The sequence below is a fragment of the Myotis daubentonii genome, chromosome 1 (genome assembly GCF_963259705.1).
Source record: "Myotis daubentonii chromosome 1, mMyoDau2.1, whole genome shotgun sequence".
Taxonomy (NCBI): Eukaryota; Metazoa; Chordata; class Mammalia; order Chiroptera; family Vespertilionidae; genus Myotis; species Myotis daubentonii.
The window spans coordinates 58,045,984-58,072,144 of NC_081840.1; the positions used below are offsets into that span (position 1 = coordinate 58,045,984).

Here is a 26,161-nt window from a genome sequence, read left to right on the forward strand (position 1 = left end):
ACCCATCCTCTCTATCAACTATATCACATCTAACATATAAAAATTCGAGCAAATCTGGTTTCCTTTTGGAAGTTTTCTGATTAACACCAATCTGCGGGACAGACTGAGTGCATTGAGTTAAAAGGGGTGGTAGCTAAAAGGAGGTGGGAGAAAGAAAGGTTGGTGGTCAGATTCCAAAGTGGTAAAGAATTTAGACAGTAGATGGACAAAATAAAATGGAGAACTATCTTTTACATTCTCAAAGAAAAGAGCGGAATAATAAAACGACGTATTAGAGTTCAAAGGAGATAAAATTCTTGAATTATTATATACTCAAAGAGATTGTCAGAGCACAAATCCTTCATTGCAGTTCTCCAGAAGAGATACTCATCAATTCCTGACTTAGGATCACTACTGCACAGAAGCTCTCAAATTCTCTTCTACTAATGAGAGAAAAATTCCAACCTACAGAAACTATATTTTGATATATTTCTGACATATCACAAATGCAAAAATTATTGTTTAAAAATTATGCAATTTTTATAAAGGTAGAACACAGATGTCTTACCACCATGTCTTCACAACTCTTATTAACTGGAAGCAAACTCTTCATAAGTTCTGCATTCTCATGCAAATGCTTTAGTTCAAATGCATGCTGTCTCAGACAAGTATCCAAAGATACCGTAAATTCCTGGATTAATCTCTCAACAATGTTAGAAGAGTGTGCCTGAGGTGTCAATTTGGTCACGGCAGCAATTAGCCAGGCTTTTGTTTCTGAAGAAATGGAGTCATTCATAAGTAACTTGTAGAGCTTGGTTATAACTTCTTCTGGCGTTTCCTTATCTAAGAGGTAGGAATACTCCCCTAATACCTATGAGTAAAACAAGGAGATGTTTATATACAAATATCAAGTTATACAGCAAACTATACTTGGAAATCTAAACAAAGTGCTTATTGCTGAAGTGAATCTAATCTAGATTAAACATATTCTCGTGGTAAAAAAAATATATTAAAAAAAAATATTAAAGATCAAATTGTACATATTAGTTCAAAATTATACCAAGAATTGGAACTTAATACAAAAATGTTTTCTACATCTTAATCATTAACAATATACAAAACAGACACCTTTACCAGTTAGCCTTCTTCTGAACTTCCAGGTTTGGCTGTTGGTTTTTACCAGCATTTTCACATTCTGTTATTACTTTCCAATAAAGTATTTAAATGAGTGGTTTCACATGCTAGCATGCATAAGAGTCACCTGAAGTGTTTCATTAAAATATAGATTTCTAGGCTCTAACCACAGATATATTAAAAGAGATCGACAAAGAGTACAAATCCCTTCACTGCAGTGCTCCAGGAGAGACACTCTTCAATTCCTGCTTAGGATCACTACTGAACCAAAGCTCTCAAATTCTCTCAGACTAATGTGAGAAAAATTCCAACCTACAGAAACTATAGCATGCCTGCGGTGATAATCTGCACTCCACGTTTTGAACAAGCATCAGCTGATTCTGATGAAGATGACCCACAGAACTTTGAAGAGCACTGATCTATGTTACATATCATTTTTCTTACATCTAACTTATCCAGGAGATATATAATCCTACTCGTCTAAAAATCACTAATGAACTGATAACTCATGGACTGTGAGACCTTTCCTAAATAGTATTTACTAAGTATTTTCATGTCTTTGGTGTAACATTAGCACTAGCAAGAAAAAAAAAGGGAGGTGAGGTGACAGTCAAGGAAGGATGTATCGCTTAGTAACAAGAAGAGGAGGAAAAAGAAATACGACTCGCCGAAACCGGTTTGGCTCAGTGGATAGAGCATCGGCCTGCGGACTGAAAGGTCCCAGGTTCGATTCCGGTCAAGGGCATGTACCTGGGTTGCGGGCACATCCCCAGTAGGAGATGTGCAGGAGGCAGATGATCGATGTTTCTCTCTCATCGATGTTTCTAGCTCTCTATCTCTCTCCCTTCCTCTCTGTAAAAAATCAATAAAAAATATATTAAAAAAAAAAAAAGAAATACGACTCATTGTCCTAGCCGGTTTGGCTCAGTGGATAGAGTGTCAGCCTGTGGAATGAAAGGTCCTGGGTGCCATTCCTGTCAAGGGCACATGCCTGGGTTGCAGGCTCGATCCCCAGTAGGGGGAGTGTAGGAGGCAGCCAATCAATGGTTCTCTCTCATCATTGATGTTTCTACCTCTCTCTCCCTCTCTCTTACTCTCTGAAATCAAAAATATTTTTTAATAAAGAAATACGACTCATTAAGTTCAATCCTTAAATAATAAGATAATTTTTTGAGTGCTTTAATAAAAGTAGTTACCTCTCTAGAAGAGCAGGTAGCCTAAATCCCAGTTCAAAAATTGGTGAATTTATATTTCTAGGAAGATGGAATAGAAGCATTTTCCCCCTATTCTTCCTATGAAATACACCTAAAAACCCTTGATGTTATAAATAAAACACATGTAAAAAGACTGTAAAAGGTGAAGAAAAGGCGAATCGCTAAGGACCTTGGGACCTAAGGAACAATACAGTGAGTTATCTGTTGCCTCATTCACCCCAGACTGGATACTAGAGAACTAACAACCTGGAAACACCAATGGGCTCAAACAAAAAAGTCCCAGGAAAAGCCAGCCCTCTAGCCAAGTAGCCAAGAAGACAAAAGGCTTGGACTCCAGCTAAGCACCACAGAGAAAAACTGCAGCCCTGCCCGGACCAGCAGAGGCAGAGTGAAGGGCCAAGACTTCAACCCTGCCAGGCTGTAAGAGGCACACTCCCCCACAGGATGGTGACCGAGAAGGCCGAGCGGGGGGTCAGGACTTTCATCCCACCGAGCTGCAGAGGCCCACTCTTCGGCAGTGTCCGCGAAGGCCCCACAGGAAGCCTACATCACCTCCACCCAGGTAGAAAGAGGGTCCTTCCCCTCTCTGCTGGGGGTGCGAAGCCTGTGGAGCAGGGGTCCTCAAACTACGGCCCGCGGGCCACACGCAAATACAAATATTGTATTTGTCCCCGTTTTGTTTTTTTACTTCAAAATAAGCTATGTGCCGTGTGCACAGGAATTTGTTCATAGTTTTTTTTCAAAACTATAGTCCGGTCCTCCAATGGTCTGAGGGACAGTGAACTGTCCCCTGTTTAAAAAGTTTGAGGATCCCTGCGTGTGGGGTCAGCACTTTCCCCACTGCTCAGCAATAACAAGGCCACCCCTTCACAGCGTCAGCAAGGCCACTTGTTTAATCTTAACACCCTTGTCGCAACACCATCTCCAAAGGAATGTAGCCATCATTTATGGAGCACACCACCCAAAGGCAGCAGAATGCCCATTCTTTCCAGGCACCCAGAGAGCATAGCACCACCCAGACAATGGCACAGGCCGTAAAACAAACCTCAACAAGTTTAAAAGGAACTGAAATCACACAGTATTTTCTCTGACACTAGAATCAAACTAGAAATCAGTAACAGAAAAGATAACGGGAAATTTTCCAAACACTTAAAAATAAACAACTCTCTTCTACACAATCTTTCCAGAAAATAGAAAAGAACACCCTCACTCATTTTATGAAGCCAGCATTACCTTGATACCAAAACCAAACAGAGAAGACATATGAAAACTACAGACCAATATTCCTCATGAACAGAAATGAAAAAATTCTTAATGTTTCAAGAAATCTACAAAAACAATTCGAGATTGCCAGGCAACAAACATAGAAACCAAAATTAAAAATACATTTACTACTTCTCTAAAGAAAATGAATTACTTAAGTATAAATCTAACAAAACATGTAAAGGATTTATATACTGTAGAAATAAAAACACTCTAAATATATGGAATGTAAATAAATAAATAAATAAATAAATAAATAAATAAATAAATAAAATGACATGTCATGTTCATGGAGAAAAAAACAAATGGCCACCAAATATAATAACCAATTTAACATAAGGATTATCAATGCTAAAAGCGCTGGTGAAAGAGAGCTGAGGAAAAGATGTTCACAGAGCCTCACAGAATCACCTCACAGATTAGTTATAAATTACTAAAGAGAAAGCACTCCTTGACAATGGAGAGATCTAAAGGTCAATGTCTTCACCAAACAAACTTACAATCACCGATAATTGAAGGAATTGAAATTATATGCATCCTGATATAATGCAGTAGAAAGTACGTATGATTGCCAATGTAGAAGTCTTGCTAAAAATGTTTAACAGAACCAGAAATAATCAGAGAAATTCAGAAATGTTGGACATTCTACAACTCAATAGTATTCATCCAAAAAAATCAATGTCAGGAAAACAAAAAGAAACTGAGGCTCATTATAAAATTCTTAAAAGGCTAAAAGGATATAAATAAATAGCATTTGCAAACCCTTACTGGATCTAGGATTGGGAAGAGCAGAAAAACAGCCTTAAGGAGACTTTTTTTTTTTTTTTGACAACTGAATAAATCTGAATATAAACTGTATCTTAGGTGATATTAATAAATTAATATTTCTTAGGAAAAATAATGGTTTTATCATTATCTAGAATAATGTCATTCTTACGAGATTCATGTTCAATTTTTTATGGGTCAAGTGTCATGATGTCTGCAACTCAATTTTAAATGGTCCAGTAAAACAAACTGTACAGAGGTAGACCTAGATATAGATATAGGTGTTGATAGAATAAAGCAAAGATGATTAAAAATAATAACTGGGATGCCCGGCCAGTGTGGCTCAGTGGATGAGCATCAAACCATGAACCAGGAGGTCATAATTCAATTCCCTGTCAGGGCAAATGCCTGGGTTTCAGGTTCAATCCCCAGTAGGGATCGTGTAGGAGGCAGCTGATCAATGATTCTCTCTCATTGCTGATGTTTCTATCCCCTTCTCTCTTCTTCTCTCTGAAATCAATAATTTTAAAAAATAAAATAATAATAATATCTGGGAATCTAGAAGAAAAGTATAGTAGTACTTATTATTACTAGTGTTTCAACTTTCCCACAGATAAGAAAATTAAAATCCTTAAATAAAAGTGTAGATAAAATTTAAGTTAACATGCTAAGTTTTGGCAAAACTATAAAATATTAAAATGTGCATATCCTATCACCCAAAAGTTGCACTTCTCCAAATCTCCCCTATAAACACTTACCCATATGCATAGAAGGAATACACAAAGATGATGGATATATGTGATTGTATATGGTTAAATTACATAAAATTGTGACTTTCATCTTACAAAGAGATGATTTCCTTTGCTGGCTTTCATGAAGCAAACAGTCATGTTGGGAAGCTCACATGGCAGGAAACTAAAGGTCATTCTAGGAGTCTACAATTGACAGTATAAACCTCAAACCCTCAGTGTTACAGCCGAAGAAACTGATTTCTGAGCTTGGAAGTGGACTCTTTACCAGTCAAATGTCAGATGAGACAGCAGCCCCAGCCAATACCTTGACTATAACCCTAAGAGGCCCTAAGCAGAGAATCCAGCTAAGCCATGCCTATACTCCTAACCCACAGAAACTATGAGATAATAGATTTATGTTGTTTTAAGCATTAAGTCTGTGGTAACATTACTTTACAGCCATTGTTAACTAATATGTCATCATTACATAAGTATTCACACATTCAAATATAGATTCACAAAGGAAACACAACAAATGTGTTGTAGACAGAGAAATCTAAACAAATACCCATATTTAAAAGACTAGACATGTGAGATAGCAGGGAGAATGAGCAGATAAGTAAATAGTTAAGTGACAGAAGGTAGCTGGCCACTGGGAAGAGAGGGGGGAATTGACAGCTGAAGGAGTTAGCTGAGTAAAACTGAATGATTTCTGGAGGGAATATATTGCTAGCATTTGCTTTTATAAAAATATAATTTTATAAACATTTATGATTGAATATACTTTGCTCACCCAACTCATAACTTGAAGAAATCTCTGTGGATAGAACACATTTTCTACATCTAGTAAAGTGAGATAAGACTGAACTGCATAAAGTCTTAATTGTTGATCTTCTGTTTCATCATCAAAACCTACAAAGAAATTGATACATTATTTTAATTTTCATTAAACTCTCTAAGGACTCTGTAGTAAAAACCTTTAATTTAAAAGTCTTTACAGAATGCAATTGTTTACTAACCTTCCGCTAGCAGTCTCAGGAAGTTATTGGGAATATCAGGATTCATCACATCTCCTCCTACTGAAAACACAGCATTCATTGTCTGAATAAACCATGCATTATCAGGAGCATATGTGTCCACAGTGTTAAGAACAAGTACACTTCATATGCCACTTATTAAAACTATATTTCTGCATCAACCTTTTAAAAATAACCAATTAATCCTAGTTTGGCATTTTTACCTTTAATCTCTGCCAATAAATTGTTCTATATTCCAGTTTTATGTAAAATAGGTGCTCAATAAATCTTTTTTTTTTTTAAATATATTTTATTGATTTTTTACAGAGAGGAAGGGAGAGAGATAGAGAGTTAGAAACATCGATCAGCTGCCTCCTGCACTCTCCTACTGGGGATGTGCCCACAACCAAGGTACATGCCCTTGACCGGAATCGAACCTGGGACCCTTCAGTCCGCAGGCCGACGCTCTATCCACTGAGCCAAACCGGTTTCAGCTCAATAAATCTTATTTAATAAACTTTAAAAACTAGTTCATGTTGCTTTATCTAGCACTCTGCCTTGTACATAACAGGCATCCAATAAATAAATGTAAAGTAATTGAAAGAAATGTTACAGCGAATTACGGACAATACATAATGGAAAATAATATACACTCCAAAGAGACTGAATGTTGTGATGTATCTACTTGAACAAGTTGTTTAACCTCCTATCTAATCTGCTTCTCTTCAGTTCTAATATTTTATCATTTTGCTGGCCAAACCTAGAGCACTGGCTAGGATTTAAGCAATTTCCAAGATAATTTAATTAACATTATTCATTCATTCTTCCTTAGCTTTAACAACAGACATCTTAAAGAGAATGCAACCCTAAGAGGCCCTAAGCAGAGAATCCAGCAAAGCCATGCCTATACTCCTGACCCACAGAAACTATGAGATAATTAATTTATGTTGTCTTTTTTTAAAATATATTTTATTGATTTTTTACAGAGAGGAAGGGAGAGGGATAAAGAGTTAGAAACACTGATCAGCTGCTTCCTGCACACCCCCTATTGGAGATGTGCCCACAACCAAGGTACATGCCCTTGACTGGAATCGAACCTGGGGCCCTTCAGTCCACAGGCCGACGCTCTATCCACTGAGCCAAACCAGTCAGGGCAATTTATGTTGTCTTAAGCATTAAGTCTTGACCAGTAGAAGTTCCTCTGACTTTTAAAAAACTAATGTGAAGAAAAGTAACATGTGAATGGAGTTCCCAACTACTTTATTATGACAATTTCTAATATAAACAATACAGGAGTGAGCAAAAGTAGATTTACAGTTGTAAGTATGCAAAACAGAGTATTATTATTCATTAATTATTCTATTATTTTCCATACAATGTAAACCTGCTTTTGCCAACCCCTGCAGTTGGATGTTAGCATCCTGATCCCTCCACCCAACCCACACCCCTAAAACCAACAACAACAAGAACTTTTACTCAGAAAAGAAGCTGAGCAGGAAGTAAAGTCAAAGACAAGGAGGGACTGATAGAGAAATGAGGCAGAGGTTCCTGTATCTTCTTACTCATAATACTGACCAACTGAATGAAAAGAGCCAGGAAAAAAGCCATCCCCTAAGAAGTCTACACAAATCCCTATTTTTGACCAGAGAGGCTTAAATATCAGGAATGGAAATTACTGCTGGGTCTCTGAAATCAACTTGCAAGTGAACATGTCCATAGCAATCATTTTACACCACTGTGTAACTAAAGGCATTGTATGATTATGGTTCAAACAAAGGATATTTTTCAGCCAGCTCAGCTATTTTGCCAACCAAATTGACGATAATATACTCTTCTTTGCTCTGATGTAAATATTCAAGCATTTTCTGGACAATCACTGTTATATTTTGTGCATTAGTAATTCTGTAAAGAAGTTCCAGTGTCTATTTAAGGAAGAGAAATAAAAACAGTATTATAAAACTATGCATGATAACACCAATAAATACAGTAACACATATTTATAACATGGTTGATTCTTCCACTTTTATGTAGATCTCCTGAGCAGGCCATTTAATAGGTGTGCAAAAAATGCACAGAACTTAATAATGGTAACTATTAGAAATAAATAGAACTTAAGAAAAATAAAATTACTGTTAAAAAAATGAATTATGGCCCTAGCCGGTTTGGTTCAGTGGCTAGAGCATTGGCCCACGGACTGAAGGGTCTCAGGTTCAATTCCAGTCAAGGGCACGTACCTCAGTTGCAGGCTTGATCCCTGGTCTGGGACGGGATGTGTGTGGGAGGCAACCAATTGATGTGTCTCTCTCACATAGATGTTTCTCTCTCTTTCTCTTTCTCTCTCCTCCTCCCTCCCTTCCACTCTCTTTCTAAGGATCAATGAAAAAAATATCCTCGGGTAAGGATAAATACATAAATAATAAGAATAGTTTTGTTTCAAACACAGTTCCTTTTAAAATTAATAATCTTTTTTTAAAATTACAATTGCTTAACACAATACAATGTTCTCTCAATAACTATTTTTAACTCATTGCTTTTAAGTAACTTACATGTTTAGTGGCTCTTTTTATCTTTGGTACTTTTAAAATCAGAAATTCTCTACATGAGAATTAACAGAAATATTTATATAGACACCCAAGCAATCTTATAAAAGGAAAAAGTTGAAGAAAAGTAAGCAAATAATACACCTTTCCTTCCAAGAAGTTAACATCATTTTAGGAATGTTTCACACATTCCTACATATGTAATAGGGAATGCATTATCCCATTTTACAAATATTATAGAGAACAATGAAAGATTATTAATCATCATATAATATATCTTAAAATTGTACTAATAAAAAAAACTGGGAATAAAATGCAGGTCTCCTATTGATATAATATCTTGGACCAAAAAGATATTAATGAATCTATATAGGTAATTGGACCTAATTTCTCCAACTCATAATTTAAAACCATTCCTGTGAATACTAACACAAGAAGTTTTTAGAAAAGTTCCTTAAATTTAGCAAAAAGAATAAAATGCTCTCAAAAATTAAAATACACACACACACACACACACACACACACACACTCTCACTGCCCACCACTTTAATTTCTCTCCATAATGGTAACAAAAAGTTTTAAAATTGTAATACTTTCACATACATAATTCAAAATATCAGTTTACCTCTCTTTTAATAATGGGATCAGGATGGTCTAAGCATTCGATTATTGTCATCTGGTGTTGAAGAGCCAGAGTGGGATCCTGTTGGATAACATAGGTAAGAGCCTTCAGTCCTAAAAGCAAAAATCACATTGTATGAAGTGACCTGCAACAAATACCCAGCAAATTTCAAAAGCTCTCTTTGTAATTTTTGTGAAAAGAACCAATCATCTTACCTAAATATTTGAGATTTATTTTAGGTGACAGGACAAATTTTCCAATGCACTTGGCAGCCTTCTCAAGTAATTCTGATTTGGGATAAATAGAATAGACTGTATGCACACATTCAAACAGAATGGCTAGAGAAAGAAAACATAAAAATGTCAGGGATCATGTTGAGGCATAATGAAAGAAAACATTTGTGTGGAACTCATAACAAAGCAAACTAATTAGAAGGCCAGTTGTAGTAAAAAATCTTTTTGGAAAATTTTCAAAGATATAAACGTTACTGTTTTCAGACTTACACAGTTTTTAAGATATGTTAACAGAGTACAATTTAAAGAGAATTACGTATAGTAACAGATAAAAATAATGCATTCATTCATGCAACAACTATTTACTGAACACTCCTATGTGCCAGACATTGTTCTAGTAGTACGGATACAGCAGTGAACAGAACAGAAAAAACCCCTCCCTCAAGGAGCTCACAGTCCAATGACACATAGGTAACGTTTTCATTGTTCCTATATAAATAGATATTTCTATTTGAATGCTTTAAAATAGTTTATTAAAATAATTTACTTATTTAAAATAATTTCTTTTCAGACAGTTTCTACCACTTCTATACAAAAATTCTATATGTGATTTATTTCAATATAATCATTTTGGGATACTTTAGCATTTATTTCAAAGTAGAGTCATTGCTCAAAAATCTTCAAATCACTTCTTTAAAAATTAACCACAAAGAATATAAAACAATCTACTGAACACTTTGATAGTGTTCAATATGATTTCCTTATACAGTCAAAGATCTGATAACTATGACAGGTGATCAAAGTGATACTAACATTTTTTTCAAACTCTTTTAAAGAGCATTAGTTGTGGGGCTGGAGCTTTGCCACAGTAAAGAAGAATCAAGTAGGCACCACTAAGTCCTGCATGGCCTATTGCAATCATAGCATGAGAAGTGAGACAGATTCTGCAGCCTTAAAAACAATTCTAATGCAAGTTGAAGCATATCAAATGTCCCTGGCAGAATCACTCCTTCTCTATTTCCAAAAGTTTAAAACAGGAGTCCTCAAACTATGGCCTGCGGGCCACATGCAAATACAAATATTGTATTTGTTCCCCTTTTGTATTTTTACTTCAAAATAAGATATGTGCAGTGTGCATAGGAATTTGTTCATAGCTTTTTTTTTAAACTATAGTCCGGCCCTCTAATGGTCTGAGGGACAGTGAACTGGCCCCCTGTTTAAAAAGTTTGAGGACCTCTGGTTTAAAACATAACAATCGGACACTTCTTTGCATGCATGATAGATTCTGAATATTCAACTAGCTATTTTTTATACTTGCCTATCAATTGAGGCACACATAAATATTGTGTAAAAAACTTTATATAAACCCTTTCTATAGAAGGAGAAATCAGAAATATAAAGTGCTAATTAAAAAGAAAACTGACTTTAAAAAAAAAAAAAGAAGGGAACTGACTTGCCCTGGCCAGGTGGCTTGGCTGGTTGGAGTGTTGTCCCATACACCAAAAAGATTGCGGGTTCAATCCTGGGTAAGGGCACATACCTAGGTTGCGGGTTCAGTCCCCGATCGGGCTGCATAGGAGAAGCAACCAATCAATGTTTCTCTCTCACACTGATGCCTGTCTCTATCTCTGTCTCTCCCCCTCTCTCTAAAATCAATAAATATATTCACAGTTAGTAAGGATGAAAAAAAAAAAACAGGAGGAAAAAAAGGTCAAGCTTTTTTTTCTTTAATTAAAGAAAAACCTACAAATTAAGTTAACTTAAAAAGATACTTTGTATATTCGGACGCCTCACTATAAAATGTCTACTCTATGCTATGAAAAAGTGGACTTTACAACTTTATGAACTACAGAGCCTTAACCAGCTACTCAGCCTATTTTTGTAAGCCTGTGAACTAAGAATGTTTTTTACATTTTTTAATTGAGATATAATTGACATATAACATTATATTACTTTCAAGTGTATAATTACACTTTCTTTTTAATATTTTTATTTATTTCAGAGAGGAAGGGAGAGAGAGAGAAAAACATCAATGATGAGAGAGAAACATCGCTGATCGGTTGCCTCCCACACACCCCACACTGGGGATCAAGCCTGCAACCCAGGCATGTGCCCTGACAGAGAATCAAACTGTGACCTCCTGGTTCATAGGTCGACGCTCAACCATTGAGCCATTCCAGCTTGGCTCTAATTACACTTTTAAAGGTTGTGCAAAAAGAACACACACACAAAGGAAAACATGTGTCAGAAACGTATGTGACTTACGAAGCCTAAAATATTTATCAAACCCTAAACTAATAATGTGACAGCCCTGAGCAAGATTAAAAATGATGATGCTCTGCCCTGACTGGTTTGGCTCAGTGGATAGAGCATCGGCCTGTGGACTGAAGGGTCCCAGGTTCGATTCCGGTCAAGGGCATGTACCTTGGTTGTGGGCACATCCCCAGTAGGAGGTGTGCAGGAGGCAGCTGACCGATGTTTCTCTCTCATCAATGTTTCTAACGCTCTATCTCTCTCCCTCCTTCTCTGCAAAAAATCAATAAAATATATTTTTTTAAAAAATGATGATGCTCCATTTTCTATCATAATTGGCATTTCTTCCTTATTGGATTCCTGCCATTCAGAACTCTATTTTACTACAAAAACTTCTTGTTACTCATCTGAATACTAAACTTTTATATATAGACGAGAGGCCCGGTGCACAAAAATTTGTGCACTCGGGGGGGGGGGGGGTCCCTCAGCCTGGCCTGTGTCCTCTCACAGTCTGGGACCCCTCAGGAGATAACAACCTGCTGGCTTAGGCCTGCTCCCGGGTGGCAGAGGGCAGGCCCAATCCCTAGGTGCAGTCCCTGGTCGGGCCGATTGGGGAGTTGGGGCGCCGACCCATCATGCACAGAGCAGGGCGGATCGGGAGGCTGCGATGCCATCCTCAGTCACGCTCAGGGTAGGGCCGATTGGGGGGTTGGGGCACCGCCCCCTGTCACACTCAAGGCAGGGTCAATGGGGAGGTTGCGGCGCCACTCCCTGTCACGCACAGAGCAGGGCCAATCAGGGGGTTGGGGCGCTGCCCCCTGTCACGCAAAGAGCAGGGCCCATCAAGGGGGTTGGGGCTCTGTACCCTGTCACGCACAGAGCAGGGCCCATCAGGGGGTTGGGGAGCTCCCCCCTGTCACGCACAGAGCAGGGCCCATCAGGGGGTTGGGGAGCTCCCCCCTGTCATGCAAAGAGCAGGGCCCATCAGGGGGTTGGGGAGCTCCCCCCTGTCACGCACAGAGCAGGGCGGATCAGAGGGTTGGGGCGCCGCCCTCTATCACCCACAGAGCAGGACCAATCAGGGGGTTGGGGCGCCGCCACTGTCACACTCAGGGCAGGGCCAATGGGGAGGTTATGGCTCTACCCCGTCACACACAGAGCAGGGCCGATGGGGGCGGGGGGGTTGGGGCGCCGCACCCTGTCACACACAGAGCAGGGCCAATCAGGGGGTTGGGGAGCTCCCCCCTATCAGGCACAGAGCAGGGCTGATCAGGGGGTTGGGGCACCTTCCAGTCACGAACAGAGCAGGGTGGATAGGGAGGTTGTGGCCCCGGCCCCTGTCACACACAGAGCCACAGGGTGATCAGGGGGTTTGGGCACTGCCCCCTTTCACACTGATCCCAGCGCCGGGAGGCCACGCGGCTCTGCTGATCCTGGTACTGGGATGCATATTACCCTTTTACTATATAGGATCGAGGCCTGGTGCACGGGTTGGGGCCGGCTGGTTTGCCCTGAAGGGTGTCCTGGGTCAGGGTGGGGGTCCCCACTGGGGTGCCTGGCCAGCCTGGGTGAGGGGATGATGGCTGTTTGCAGCTGGTCACACACCCTTCAGGGTGGGGGTCCCCACTGGGGTGCCTGGCCAGCCTGGGTGAGGGGATGATGGCTGTTTGCAGCTGGTCATACACCCTTCAGGGTGGGGGTCCCCACTGAGGTGCCTGGCCAGCCTGGGTGAGGGGATGATGGCTGTTTGCAGCTGGTCACACACCCTTCAGTGTGGGGGTCCCCACTGGGGTGCCTGGCCAGTCTGGGTGAGGGGCTGAGGGCTGTTTTCAGGCTGGCGGGTGACTGAAGCTCCCAACTGCTCCTTTTTTCCTTTTTTTTTTTAATTCTGGGCCAGCTTTAGCTCTGGCTCCAGCTCTGAGGCCTCTGCTGCTGAAAGCCGGTATCTGGTTTGTTTGGGTTCTATAATTGAAACACTGTATCAACTCCAGCTCTGAGATCCAGGTGGGCTGAAAGCAGGTTTCTGGGGTTTTGTTTAGCTTCTATATTTGTAACAATGTTTCAAACTGCAAGCTCAGAGGCCGGCAAGGCAGGCGGGGAACGTTGGTTTCCTCCATCACTGAAGCAAGCAAGCCTCATGTTAGCTTCAAGCTACCTGGCTGCCGGCCGCCATCTTGGCAGGCAGTTAATTTGCATATCTCGCTGATTAGCCAATGGGAAGGGTAGCGGACGTACACTAATTATCTGTTCTCTTTTATTAGATAGGATGCTCATAAGATTTCTAGAAAGCTAGTATAGGTAAAATTAATAATTCAAAAACTGCATTTACTGGTCAACTTAGGTGTAAATGACCTGAAAATGAATTTAATAGGTGTTTAAATTATTTTCCCACTTAGAACTAAGTCCTTTTATTCTCCAACTCTACAAAATCTGAATATCCTATATAATAGTAGAGGAATATGCTAATTAGCCAGACGCCTTAGCAGTCACAACCAGTCAGGCGCTTAATAGTCACAACTGGTCAGGCATGGCCCGGGAGTGGCCCCTGGCAGAAGTGGTGCCTGCAGCACCACCCAGCCCAGAGGCCGCCCGGGCAGGGATCGAGAACAGGCACACTGTGCCACCTGGCCTGGGAGCGGCCCCCGGCGGAAGCGGCCACCAGCGGGGGCGCGTGCAGGCCCGTGGCGCTGCCAGGCCGGGGATCCACTGGTCCCGGATTGTGAGAGGAATGTCCGACTGCCGGTTTAGGCCCAATCCCGCAGGGCAGTCGGACATCCCCAGAAGGGTCCAAGATTGGGAAGGGTGCACACTGGGCTGAGGGACACACCACCACCCCCGGTGCACGAATTTCGTGCACCGGGCCACTAGTAAGTTCATAAAAACGGTCTTCTTTCCACAATGGTTCAGATAAATGTGCTTCTGAAGATTTCTAAACATAAAAAACATAGCTTGGAGCTTTATTTACTCTTCCAGAGCAACCCAGGTCCTAACCAAAATATCAAGTGAAAATTACCAAATTAAAAACTAATAGCTTTCTAACATCCATGACATTGAGAATTTATGATAGATATGTTGGGTTGGAATATGCACAACATTTGAAGAAGTTCTACTGGTACCTTATCCTTCAGATGACGTTACTTTCTTTTTAATTAAGTTATGTCTCTGTCTACTGACACCACTCTGGCAGGGAGATGGGGTACCACCCAATGGAGCCCAGGTTTTCCACGCTGCCTCTATGACACCTTCAGAGGAGGGAATCCTGATTCATTCTGGGTGGGAGGTGCGAGTAGCTGCTAACACTACCCTGCCTGGGAGAGGAAAGGATACTTCATTACTGCTCCCTATGTTGCCTCCACTGACATTGAGGGGGTGGCCTTCACTAGCTTCCTCTAACACCAGCCCAGCAAAGGGAGGGAGGGGTACCTTGCTCCTCCCTACTCCTGGATAAAGCAAAATCCAGGCTTCCCACATTATCTCTACTGATAATGAAGCGGGGGTGCCTCCATTAACATCTGGCAGGAATGAAATTCCTACTCCCCTCCTGGGCTTCCCTGCCACCAGCCCAGTGGGAGGGTTGGGGCAACTCCTTACACCTGGTGAGGGTGGAAATCTCGGCTCTCCTCTAAGCCTTTGCTGCAGTTGGTGGACCCACAGTTTTTCTGTGTGGTGCTTGGTTAGGATAGAGGGGCTATTCTCTAAATGTTTCTATCTTCCTAGCTTGTCCTTTTCTTCTTGGGGTGTTCTGTCTGCACCTGTTGGCATTTCCAGGTTGCTGTGTGGGGTGTGCGAGGCAAAAAGAAAACCTAATACTCACCATAGTGTCATTCCTTGTGTACCAAGGTCCCTAACCTGTCTACCTTCATTTCTCCACCTTTCAGAGTCTTATGTTTATTTTACATATGATGTCCAGGGTTTCTAGGTATACTTACGGTGAAAAACAGGGAAAGGTGCTTATATCTACTCCTGATAGTTCTGTATCTTGTACTCCATTTTATATAATTCTCCCAATTTACGAGTCTACTAAAAATGTCATTCTCATCTTATCAGTACCCTGCCCAAAAATCTTCCATACCTCCAGATTTACTAGTCCAAACTCATTTGGCTACCATGAAGAGACCTCCACAACATGGCCTTTCTCCTGCTCCCACTATGAGCTGTCCATTCAGGCTAGTAAGTCAGTGTTCTCTAAAAGTGTATTAAATATCTCCAGTTCTGCACCATTTCTCATGTTCCTTCTTCCTAGAATTCCCTTCAACAGCCCTCTGGCTACCTAAATCCTACCTACCTTTCAGGGTCCTATCTATAATAATAAAAGCATAATATGCCAATTAGACCGGACGTCCTTCCTTCCAGACAAAGCTGCAGCAGGCGGGAGCCGCAGCAGAGGTGGCAAGAGGCCCCCAGCCACGGCCATGACAGGCGGGGGCTGGGGCCAAGGCCCTTGCATGAATTTCGTGCAAAAGGCTTCTAGTTACATTAATAAAGCCCCATGATCTCCATCGCCTCTGAACTCTTGCAATACTGACTCCCTGTACCATCCCTCTACATTCTGTCTTATACTGGTATTATGCTTTCATAAGAAAGTTATATCTTCCATTATTTATAATAATGGAACTTTCACAAAAATATGGTTTAGAAAATATCACGGCTGAAACTCAAACAGATAACCAATAAAAGTAAAATAACTTCCTCTTCCTTCCATTCAGTTAAAACATATTACTCATTGATCAATCCAGTGCCAGATACTGGGATATGCTGATGAGTAAGACAGACACAGTCCCTTCCCTTATGAAGTTTATAATTTAAAATTCACATTCTTAAGCAATCAAATATTTATATTAGAATTACTAGAGAGTACTATTGATAAACCCATGTTAGCTATAAACTATATTAATATAAATATGGAATAAAAAGCATAATGATAGAAATAAACAAAACCACCAAAACTGTAAGGTTTCTGTAGAAGGTGATATGCTGGACTGACAACCTACAAAGAAGCAAACTGTTGGTGTTGGATGGTTCCAGCAATCTTAATAAGAGAAGGGTGTCCTGCCCTAGCTGGTTTGGCTCAGTGGATAGAGCTTCGGTCTGAGGACACAAGGGTTCCAGGTCCGAGTCCGGTCGAGGGCACATGCCTTGGTTGTGGGCACATGCCCAGTGGGGAGTGTGCAGGAGGCAGCTGATTGATGTTTCTCTCTCATCGATGTTTTTAGCTCTCTATCCCTCTCCCTTCTTCTCTGTAAAAAATCAATAAAATATATTTTTTTTAAAAAAGAGAAAGGTGTCCCAGTGGAAAACATTAAGAAATATCTCATCAGGTATACAGTATTCTCCAAATCAAAAGGAACAGGTAATAGCGGTTATCTCCAGAAAGGGGAACTGGGTGGTGGGTGATAAGGATTGAAGGGACATTTATTGTTCACTGAATACCCTTTTGTACTTTTTGAATTTTGAACCATGTGCATATATTACCTATTCAAAAAAATAAAAACATTAAAGCTGAAATGCAATTATAAAAAAAAATGGGCTTTCTTCAAGAAAAATAAATTCTTAACTAATTTTAAACAGAATTTCTGGAGAGCCTTTAAAACTTTTACCCTAGACAATGACTGATTATATCTCAGGAAAACTTTTTAACTTCCTTTAGCTGCCTGAAAAGACTCTGACACTTCTCTGGATCTTCTGACAGCTCCTAGCCAAACCACCTGCCTCGGTAAGGGTCATCCTTACCCCTGGGCCCTTAGTCTTCTCATTACATAGCAGGATCCTAGATCCGTGGTTGGCAAACTGCAGCTCGTGAGCCACATGCGGCTCTTTGGCTCCTTGAGTGTGGCTCTTCCTAAGCCTTAGGAGTACCCTAATTAAGTCAATAACAATGTACCTACCTATATAGTTTAAGTTTAAAAAATTTGGCTCTCAAAAGAAATTTCAATTGTTGTACTGTTGACTCTGTTGACTAATGAGTTTGCCGACCACTGTAATGTCAACTGTTCATTATACTATCCTATCTAATAAAAGAGTAATATGCAAATTGACCATCACTCCAACACAAGACGGCCGCCCCCATGTGGACACAAGATGGCCAGCAGGGGAGGGCAGTTGGGGAAGATCAGGCCTACAGGGGGAGGGCAGCAAGAGAGGCCCAGGCCAGCAGGGAGAGGGCAGATGGGGGCAACCAGGCCAGCAGGGGAGGGCAGATGGGGGCAACCAGGCCAGCAGGGGAGGGCAGTTGGGGGGAGGCCAGGCCAGCAGGGGTAGGGCAGTTGGGGATGACCAGGCCAGCAGGGGAGGGCAGTTGGGGTCAATCGGGCCAGCAGGGGGGCAGTTAGGTGTTGATCAGGCTGGCAGACAGAAGCGGTTAGGGGCAATCAGGCAGGCAGGCAGGCAGGCAGGCAGGCAAGCGGTTGGGAGCCAGCAGTCCTGAATTGTGAGAGGGATGTCTGACTCCCCATTTAGGCCCGATCCCACACCAGGCAGTCGGACATCCCTAAACGGGCAATCGGACATCCCTCGAGGGGTCCCAGATTGGAGAGGGTGCAGGTTGGGCTGAGGGATATAGCCTCCCTCCCCTGCACAAATTTCGTGCACCGGGCCTCTAGTATACTCATAAGTGCAGGGGCTATGTCTACCTTATTCTTCCTTTAATCTCCCATACCGAGCATGGAGAAATATAAGTCAATTAATTCTTTCCTCAATCTGTACCTAGTTTACAAATCAAGATTTTGTTTTGGAGGAGAACCAAGATGGCGGCATAGGTTAACACCGGAGTTTGCTGCTTTGAACAACTACTTCAAAAGTGAAACCAAAAAACGGAAGGGACATCACCCAGAACCACAGGAACGCTGGCTGAGTGGAAGTCCTACAACTAGGAGGAAAGAGAAACGCACAAGGACACTCAGAGGAGGCGCAGTGCTGAAGTCAAATTCTGAGGTGCGGAGTGCGCGGAGCGGGCTGGCGGCGGAGGGCGCGGTTGTTGTTTTCAATCGGGAGGGAGTCGCAGACTCTGAGCTCCAGATACAGGCGAGTCTTTAGGGACCCAGACTCAAACGGGAGAAGCGAGACTGTCTGGCTTCGGTCAGAGCGAGTGCAGCTTTCTCTCCGAGCTTTGCAGCGGGTGCTGGGACTCAGAGAGGCAGAGCCCCTGGGGACAGGACTGAGAGCTGCCATAACTGCTCTCTCCCTCTCCGGCCCACCCTGTTGATCCTGTGCGACCCGCCCCGCCCAAGCCCTGCACAGAGGCATTTGCCGGATAGCCTCAGGCAAAGGCTAGATTAGCACCTCCCTAGAGGACAGAAGTTCTCTCACTGCTGACACAGCTGATTCTCATAGCCACTTGGCCTGGAGGTCAAACCCTCCCTGGGATTAGCTACAACAATCAAGATTTAACTATAAGACTGATAACAAAGACCACTAGGGAGTGCACCAAGGAAGCATAACAAAATGCGGAGACAAAGAAACAGGACAAAATTGTCAATGGAAGAAATAGAGTTCAGAACCACACTTTTAAGGTCTCTCAAGAACTGTTTAGAAGCTGCCGATAAACTTAATGAGATCTACACGAAAACTAGTAAGACCCTCGATCTTATATTGGGGAACCAACTAGAAATTAAGCATACACGGACTGAAATAACGAATATTATACAGACGCCCGACAGCAGACCAGAGGAGCGCAAGAATCAAGTCAATGATTTGAAATGCGAGGAAGCAAAAAACACCCCACCAGAAAAGCAAAATGAAAAAAGAATCCAAAAATACCAGGATAGTGTAAGGAGCCTCTGGGACAGCTTCAAGCGTAACAACATCAGAATTATAGGGGTGCCAGAAGATGAGAGAGACCAAGATATTGAAAACCTATTTGAAGAAATAATGACAGAACTTCCCCCACCTGGTGAAAGAAATGGACTTACAGGTCCAAGAAGCGCGGAGAACCCCAAACAAAAGGAATCCAAAGAGGACCACACCAAGACACATCATCATTAAAATGCCAAGAGCAAAAGATAAAGAAAGAATCTTAAAAACAGCAAGAGAAAGAAACTCAGTTACCTACAAGGGAATACCCATACGACTGTCAGCTGATTTCTCAACAGAAACTTTGCAGGCCAGAAGGGAGTGGCAAGAAATATTCAAAGTGATGAATACCAAGAACCTACAACCAAGATTACTTTATCCAGCAAAGCTATCATTCAGAATTGAAGGTCAGATAAAGAGCTTCACAGATAAGGAAAAGCTAAAGGAGTTCATCACCACCAAACCAGGATTATATGAAATGCTGAAAGGTATCCTTTAAGAAGAGGAAGAGGAAGAAAAAGGTAAAGATACAAATTATGAACAACAAATATGCATCTATCAACAAGTGAATCTAAGAATCAAGTGAATAAATAATCTGATGAACAGAAAGAACTGTTGATTATAATAGAATCAGGGACATAGAAAGGGAATGGACTGACTATTCTTGGGGGGGAAAGGGGTATGGGAGATGTGGGAAGAGACTGGACAAAAATCGTGCACCTATGGATGAGGACAGTGGGTGGGGAGTGAGGGCGGAGGGTGGGGCGGGAACTGGGAGGAGGGGAGTTATGGGGGGGAAAAAAAAGAGGAACAAATGTAATAATCTGAACAATAAAGATTTAATTAAAAAAAAAAGATTTTGTTTTGTTTTGTAGGCATTCAATAAATACGGGTTGAACAAATGAATAAACCACTCTTACTGACTTTAATCACCATTTATACATGCAAAACCTAACTCTATCCTCTTAAATTTACTATCCCAATTCACTACCATTTGCATTATTTTTCCTGCATGAGTCTTATGCACGCAAACCTTTCTCCTTATTCCTACTGCATCTTTGTCAATCTTTTACTTCAATTAAACTAGTTCAATTTCTGCCCTCAACCCTACACTTCTACAACCATTATTCTTAAAGATCAACAGTTTATCATTGTCTGAAAGAAACAGCAACACTCTTCATCCCCATCTTCATGGTACTTCACCAGATTAAGAAATGACTTCTCATTTGAGTTAATACCTCTCAATGCCTCTTCTACTACCCTTCTGCATGGCATGCAAATTCAAACTGTTTCATATCTATCTTTTAAATATCCCAATTTCTTCACCCAGCTTTCTCACACTGATCAATAGAAAACTAATAGTTCCTCCCTCTGGCTATTACAATTGGAAGTGTTTTTGGTTACCTTTCTGAGTTCTCCCCACTTCTCCCCTCAAACTTGTCTCCTATCAATAAATTACCTTTTCAGATTACATAAAATATATATAAAGAGCTACTGTCTCTTCACAAAATAGTGTTATTATTATATATATATATACACACACACACACACACACACACATATTATCTATATCCTACTCATACTTCAGTTGTGTTCTTAAATATCACTTTTGCATAAAAACTTTCCCTGTTCTCCCCCTCACCTAAAACTAGCTGCTGTGTTCTCCCACAGCACCCTGTAATTCTCCTTTATAACATTTACAGCACCTGGCCCTTTCTAGTCAGTGAGCTAAATGATAATAACACTGTTTTATTCACAGCTGTATTCCAAGTATCTTGCACAAGGCCTGACAAAATACAGAAATTTAAAAAATATTTCACAACTAGTTGACTAATTGATGTATTTAAGAACTTTCCTATTAAATATGGAACAGGTCTACTAAGTTGATGAGTATTTTCAATAAAAAGATAATTTCTCTTTAAAAATAAAGTCTTAAAAGAGAGACAAATATAAAAATGAATTTAGGTCAACATTTAAAATAATGCCATAGCCCTAGCCAGTTTGGCTCAGTGGATAGGGTGTCGGCCTGCAGACTGAAGGCTCCCGGGTTCGATTCCAGCCAAGGGCACATGCCCGGGTTGTGGGCTCTATCCCCAGTGGGGGGCGTGCGGGGAGCAGCCAATCAATGATTCTCTCTCTCATCATGCTTCTATCTCTCTCTCTCCCTCTCCCTTCTTGTCTGAAATCAAGAAAGATATATTTAAAAAAATAATAATAATGCCAATTTCAAATAATTTCCACTAGTTATTCAATGCTTCCATTGAAAAATAATAACCCACCCGGCTAGTGTTGCTCAGTGGTTAAGCATCGACCTATGAACCAGGAGGACACAGTTTGATTCCCAGTCAGGGTACATGCCCGAGTTGCGGGCTCAATCCTCAGTGTGGGGCATGCAGGAAGCAGCCAATCAATGATTCTCTCTCATCATTGATGTTTCTATTCTCTCTCCCTCTCCCTCTCTGAAATCAATAAAAATAGACTTTTTTTAAAAAAAAGAAAGAAAAATAATGACCCAAAGAATCACCTTAAAAATTGACACAAAATTCTATTGGAATTTGTAGTATTCTAACACAGATTCAGCTATAATACTGAAAAATACCGTTAGTCATTAGAGTAGCATTCACATGTTACCTACCATATGTGACATTGTGATTTAACTCGGCTCTTCGTAAGGATTCATCAAGAACATCATACATTAATTCACTTGTCCTGTTTAAAAGATATTTTATTTGCAGTAAAATTATAGTATTATAACCCAATAAAACATAGTTTTTCAAACTTCTCCCTCTTTAAAACTAAAACATAGTTTTTCAAACTTCTCCCTCTTTAAAACTGAGGATCTACAGAAAAGAAGTGAAAAAAATTCATTTTTTGAAGCTATGGGAATGTCACTTTTTAAAAATTCCATTTGTTCTTTTTTATGAGTTTAACTTCCTGCTTTATCGAAGTTGACTAGTCAATGAAGATAAACATGTCAATCAACTCTTTCCTAAACCTGTACCTAGTTTACAAGTCAGGCTTTTGTTTGGTTAAACACACTATCTTTTATAGTTTTCTTTATAATAAAATATTTCTACCTGTTTAAAGTTACTACAGTAATACCTCACAGATCCAGATTATTCCAGACAGTACATTTTCTGTATTTAAACCACATAATTTCTTTAAAATATTCAAACATTAGTCTATGAGCAGCATTGAGTTCTTCAGAAAGAAAACTTTAGCTTTCATTTGTGTTAAATATAAAGAAAATTAACAAATTTGTCCATTCCTATGCCATTATGATCACTGATTACTGTTGCGATAACTGGGTGGAGGTAGATGCTGTAAGAAATGCGGTGCTTTACAGAGTCCTAGCACTCATCCTCCTGCCTAGAAAAGTCCTCTACAAGGTGCCAATGTGAAAACTATGGCTTCTCAGCTGGTATTTTTGTAAGTTTTACAAATTCAAAAACTACTAACAGAAATAAAAGCTACTTCAACCTAGCATGCACATAGTAGTCTTACAGAGAAAGTACACTGTAAAGCAAACAAGCAAAAACATCAAAATAATCTGGGGCTACACAAATTACTTAATCATTTGTATCTTTATCAAAAATTTCTTCTTTTTCTCCAATACACAACTATCAAATTCAATCTGAAGTATGTGTACTTTGATTCCATCTTGATCAAAGTATAAATATCCAGTGAGAATCCATAACCATTTTCTAAAATCCTTCATTTTACTGTGTAAGCATTTCTTCCAGAGAAAATAACCATATAGTAGATGTTACAAATTCTCTCCCCTCGCCCCCCAATTTAGTAATTCTTCACCTGGATTACAATCTAGTTTCTTAATTATAAAAGCCAATATCTGGCATAAATCATGTTTAACCACATGAAATGTAGAAACATTTGCAGACATGATCAAGCTAAATATAAATAACCTAAGAAGCAAAATGCTGTAAAACACAAGAAAATACTCAAACAATATAAAAACCCATCAATAAATAATTACTAAATTATTTCTTTCAATTAAATACATTAGAATCTGTTATAACATTTTTTTCTTTGCCACATTGAGTTAATCATTTCTTAAGAAATATAAGGTTTATGTTAACATAAAATCTCATTAGAGTTGGAACAACAAAGGAGAAAACATTTTAATGTTCCACAACATTGTAAGAGTTCCCATCTTTATTCACTTTAATTGTGCCTAATTTCTATTCAACTGAGCCCTTCGAAGGTAAGAGCTCTTAGTCATCTTTGTATGTATGCTCCAAATTCATCCATGAAAGAAAGGGAAGATGATGAGTTACTACATTCAGTAAATTCACTAAAAGCCTCAAAGTTCTGTCCTGACAAAATATGATGGCATTAAATCTTTTTAGACCAGTAAGGCCTGGGTGCACTGCTATGAAATTTGTGTTTTTAAAAGAGAATTCCAGTGAACTCCAACTAGAGCTCCACAACAAGATAGGTTGGGTTACATAAAATAATATGTATTTAGGACAAACATTTTTCATGTGTGTCTGCTCCATGAGACCCCTAGTTTCAATCAGAGTTGAGATTCATAAACACAGAAAAAAGTAAAATAGCAATACACCAAGAGTGATATAGCCCAGTTAGCACTTATCAGGAGTGTAAAGGGCAAATGGATGCTGACGAGGCATTACTAGGAGCGACATCCGCAAGGACAATCCCTTCGTAAAGATAGGTTAAGAATCAGAATGTAAATGAATCCTACTGCATAAAAGAGAACCGAATCTCATAAAGTCAAAACACTGAAACTGTTCAGGGACTCCAGCCATGGTCCTTACTCTCAAGGGAACTAAAATCTAGTTGGACTTGCTCTCAAATAGTTCAGAAAAAAATGAAAATAATGTGTGCCCTACCTGGATTGGCTCAGCAGTTAGAGCACTGGCCCTGGGGTTTGATTCTGGTCAAGGGCTCGTACCTCGGTTGCAGGCTCAATCCCAAGCCTGGGTCAGGGTGCATGTGAGAGGCAACCAATCGATGTCTCTCTTACATTGATGCTTCTCTCTCTATCTCTCTCTCCCCCTCCTCCTCCCTCCCTTCCACTCTCTCTAAAAAAAAATCAACAGAAAAATATCCATGGGCGAGGCTTAAAATAATAATAATAATAATGTGTGCACACATGCACATACAGAAAGAGAGAAAATGCAAACAATAAATCTAGATAAAGGGCATAAGAGAGCTCCTTGTACTATTCTTGGAACTTTTCTGTAAGTTTGAAATATATATAATAGGTAAGATACCCATAAAATATAAATTATTGGTTAAAGGAGTATTCAGACAAATGAATTAAGGTGAAGCATCCAACTAGAGCCAAGGGTCAGCAAGCTATAGTCCGCAGGCTCACTTAGCTTGTCATCTATTTTTGTATGGCTGCTGGCTAAAAATGGTTCTTACATTTTTAAATGGGGGGGGGAGGGGTCAAAATAGTAACATTTCACAACACATAAAATGTATGAGATTCAAGTTTTAATGTCCATAAAAAGATTTTTTTATTAATTGTGCTCATTTGTGTACTGTCTATGACTGCTTTTGAGCTATATAAGAGCAGAGTTGAGTGGTTGCAACAGGCAACATATAGCTCACAAAGCCTAAATATTTATTACTATCTGGCCCTTGACAAAAAAAGTTTCCCAACCTCTAAAGTAGAATGACTAAGAAAGCTTCAGAGAAGACATAAAGCTTCACCGGTACCTTTCACCAGGAGTAGGATTTAGATAAGCAGAGAGCCAGGATTATCCCAGCAACCTGAATTATATACTTCTTATAAAGTGGTTTATTTATCACTACTAAGCCAACCCAAAGCATTAGGAGAATCTGGCTTATCTTGAAACCTCCAGGTGACTATCAAATTTACTTAAGTTTACCTTTGATCGTCTTTTCCTAGAAGTCTTAGTATTCTCAAGAGCTGGATTTGTAACCATGGTGCTGGGACACTGTGGTAATTGAAATCTACTGGGAGCTTTCCTCCAACTACTTGCTTCAAAATTGTTACAAAACTCCCAGTCAAATCTTTATATCCAGATGAATTCTCCTACATCCAAAAAATAAAAAACAAAAAACATTCTGTTAATAATAATGTCTTACTACATATAAAATAGACTTGGTTGAAATGCCATATAGAATCTAACTTAATACATGTTGACTTAGAAGTTCCATGTTCACATTTAATGAAAGTGTTCCAGTCTGATTAATTTCTTCCATGATGAAACTCCTCTGGCCACTGATCCAAAGCTGAATCATCCCCCAAAAAACTTCGACCACTCCCTACTTGTTCCCACACACAGTATAATCACATTTCAAAAGTTCTTATAATTACATCTTATATAGAACCTTTAATAGTCAATACTGGCAATAAATAAAAAGGTAAAAAGAACTGGCATACTGAAAAAGGGCTGTAATATCTCTACTTTTAGGAAAATTAAGACCTGTTTGCAATCTCTAAACTTTGCAAAAGTCTTCTCATGTAAATGAGCTAAATGTGTTCTGGGTAGAAGAGCATAGAGCACAGCGAAGACTACTCAAACATTTAAGCCCTCCAAAGTCAGTGAATCTGTCTATTAAAAACTAATCAGCCCTACAGTACTTCAGTATGTTGGGGTTCTGAGTGA

General features: G+C 40.0%; 1 protein-coding gene across 4 annotated transcripts in view; it reads right to left on the minus strand.

Annotated features, from left to right (window-relative positions):
* Positions 1 to 26,161, minus strand: part of AP4E1 (adaptor related protein complex 4 subunit epsilon 1) — a 75,217-nt gene that overhangs the window by 21,382 nt on the left and 27,674 nt on the right. For all 4 annotated transcript variants that reach the window (XM_059701423.1, XM_059701412.1, XM_059701431.1 and 1 more), the window contains 8 exons: positions 25,418 to 25,584; positions 22,174 to 22,247; positions 9,480 to 9,602; positions 9,268 to 9,377; positions 7,896 to 8,024; positions 6,106 to 6,229; positions 5,880 to 5,998; positions 548 to 850 (listed from right to left, as the gene is read on the minus strand). In XM_059701423.1, coding sequence (XP_059557406.1) covers positions 548 to 850; positions 5,880 to 5,998; positions 6,106 to 6,229; positions 7,896 to 8,024; positions 9,268 to 9,377; positions 9,480 to 9,602; positions 22,174 to 22,247; positions 25,418 to 25,584 — 1,149 coding nt within the window. The remainder of the gene's footprint in view (positions 1 to 547; positions 851 to 5,879; positions 5,999 to 6,105; positions 6,230 to 7,895; positions 8,025 to 9,267; positions 9,378 to 9,479; positions 9,603 to 22,173; positions 22,248 to 25,417; positions 25,585 to 26,161) is intronic.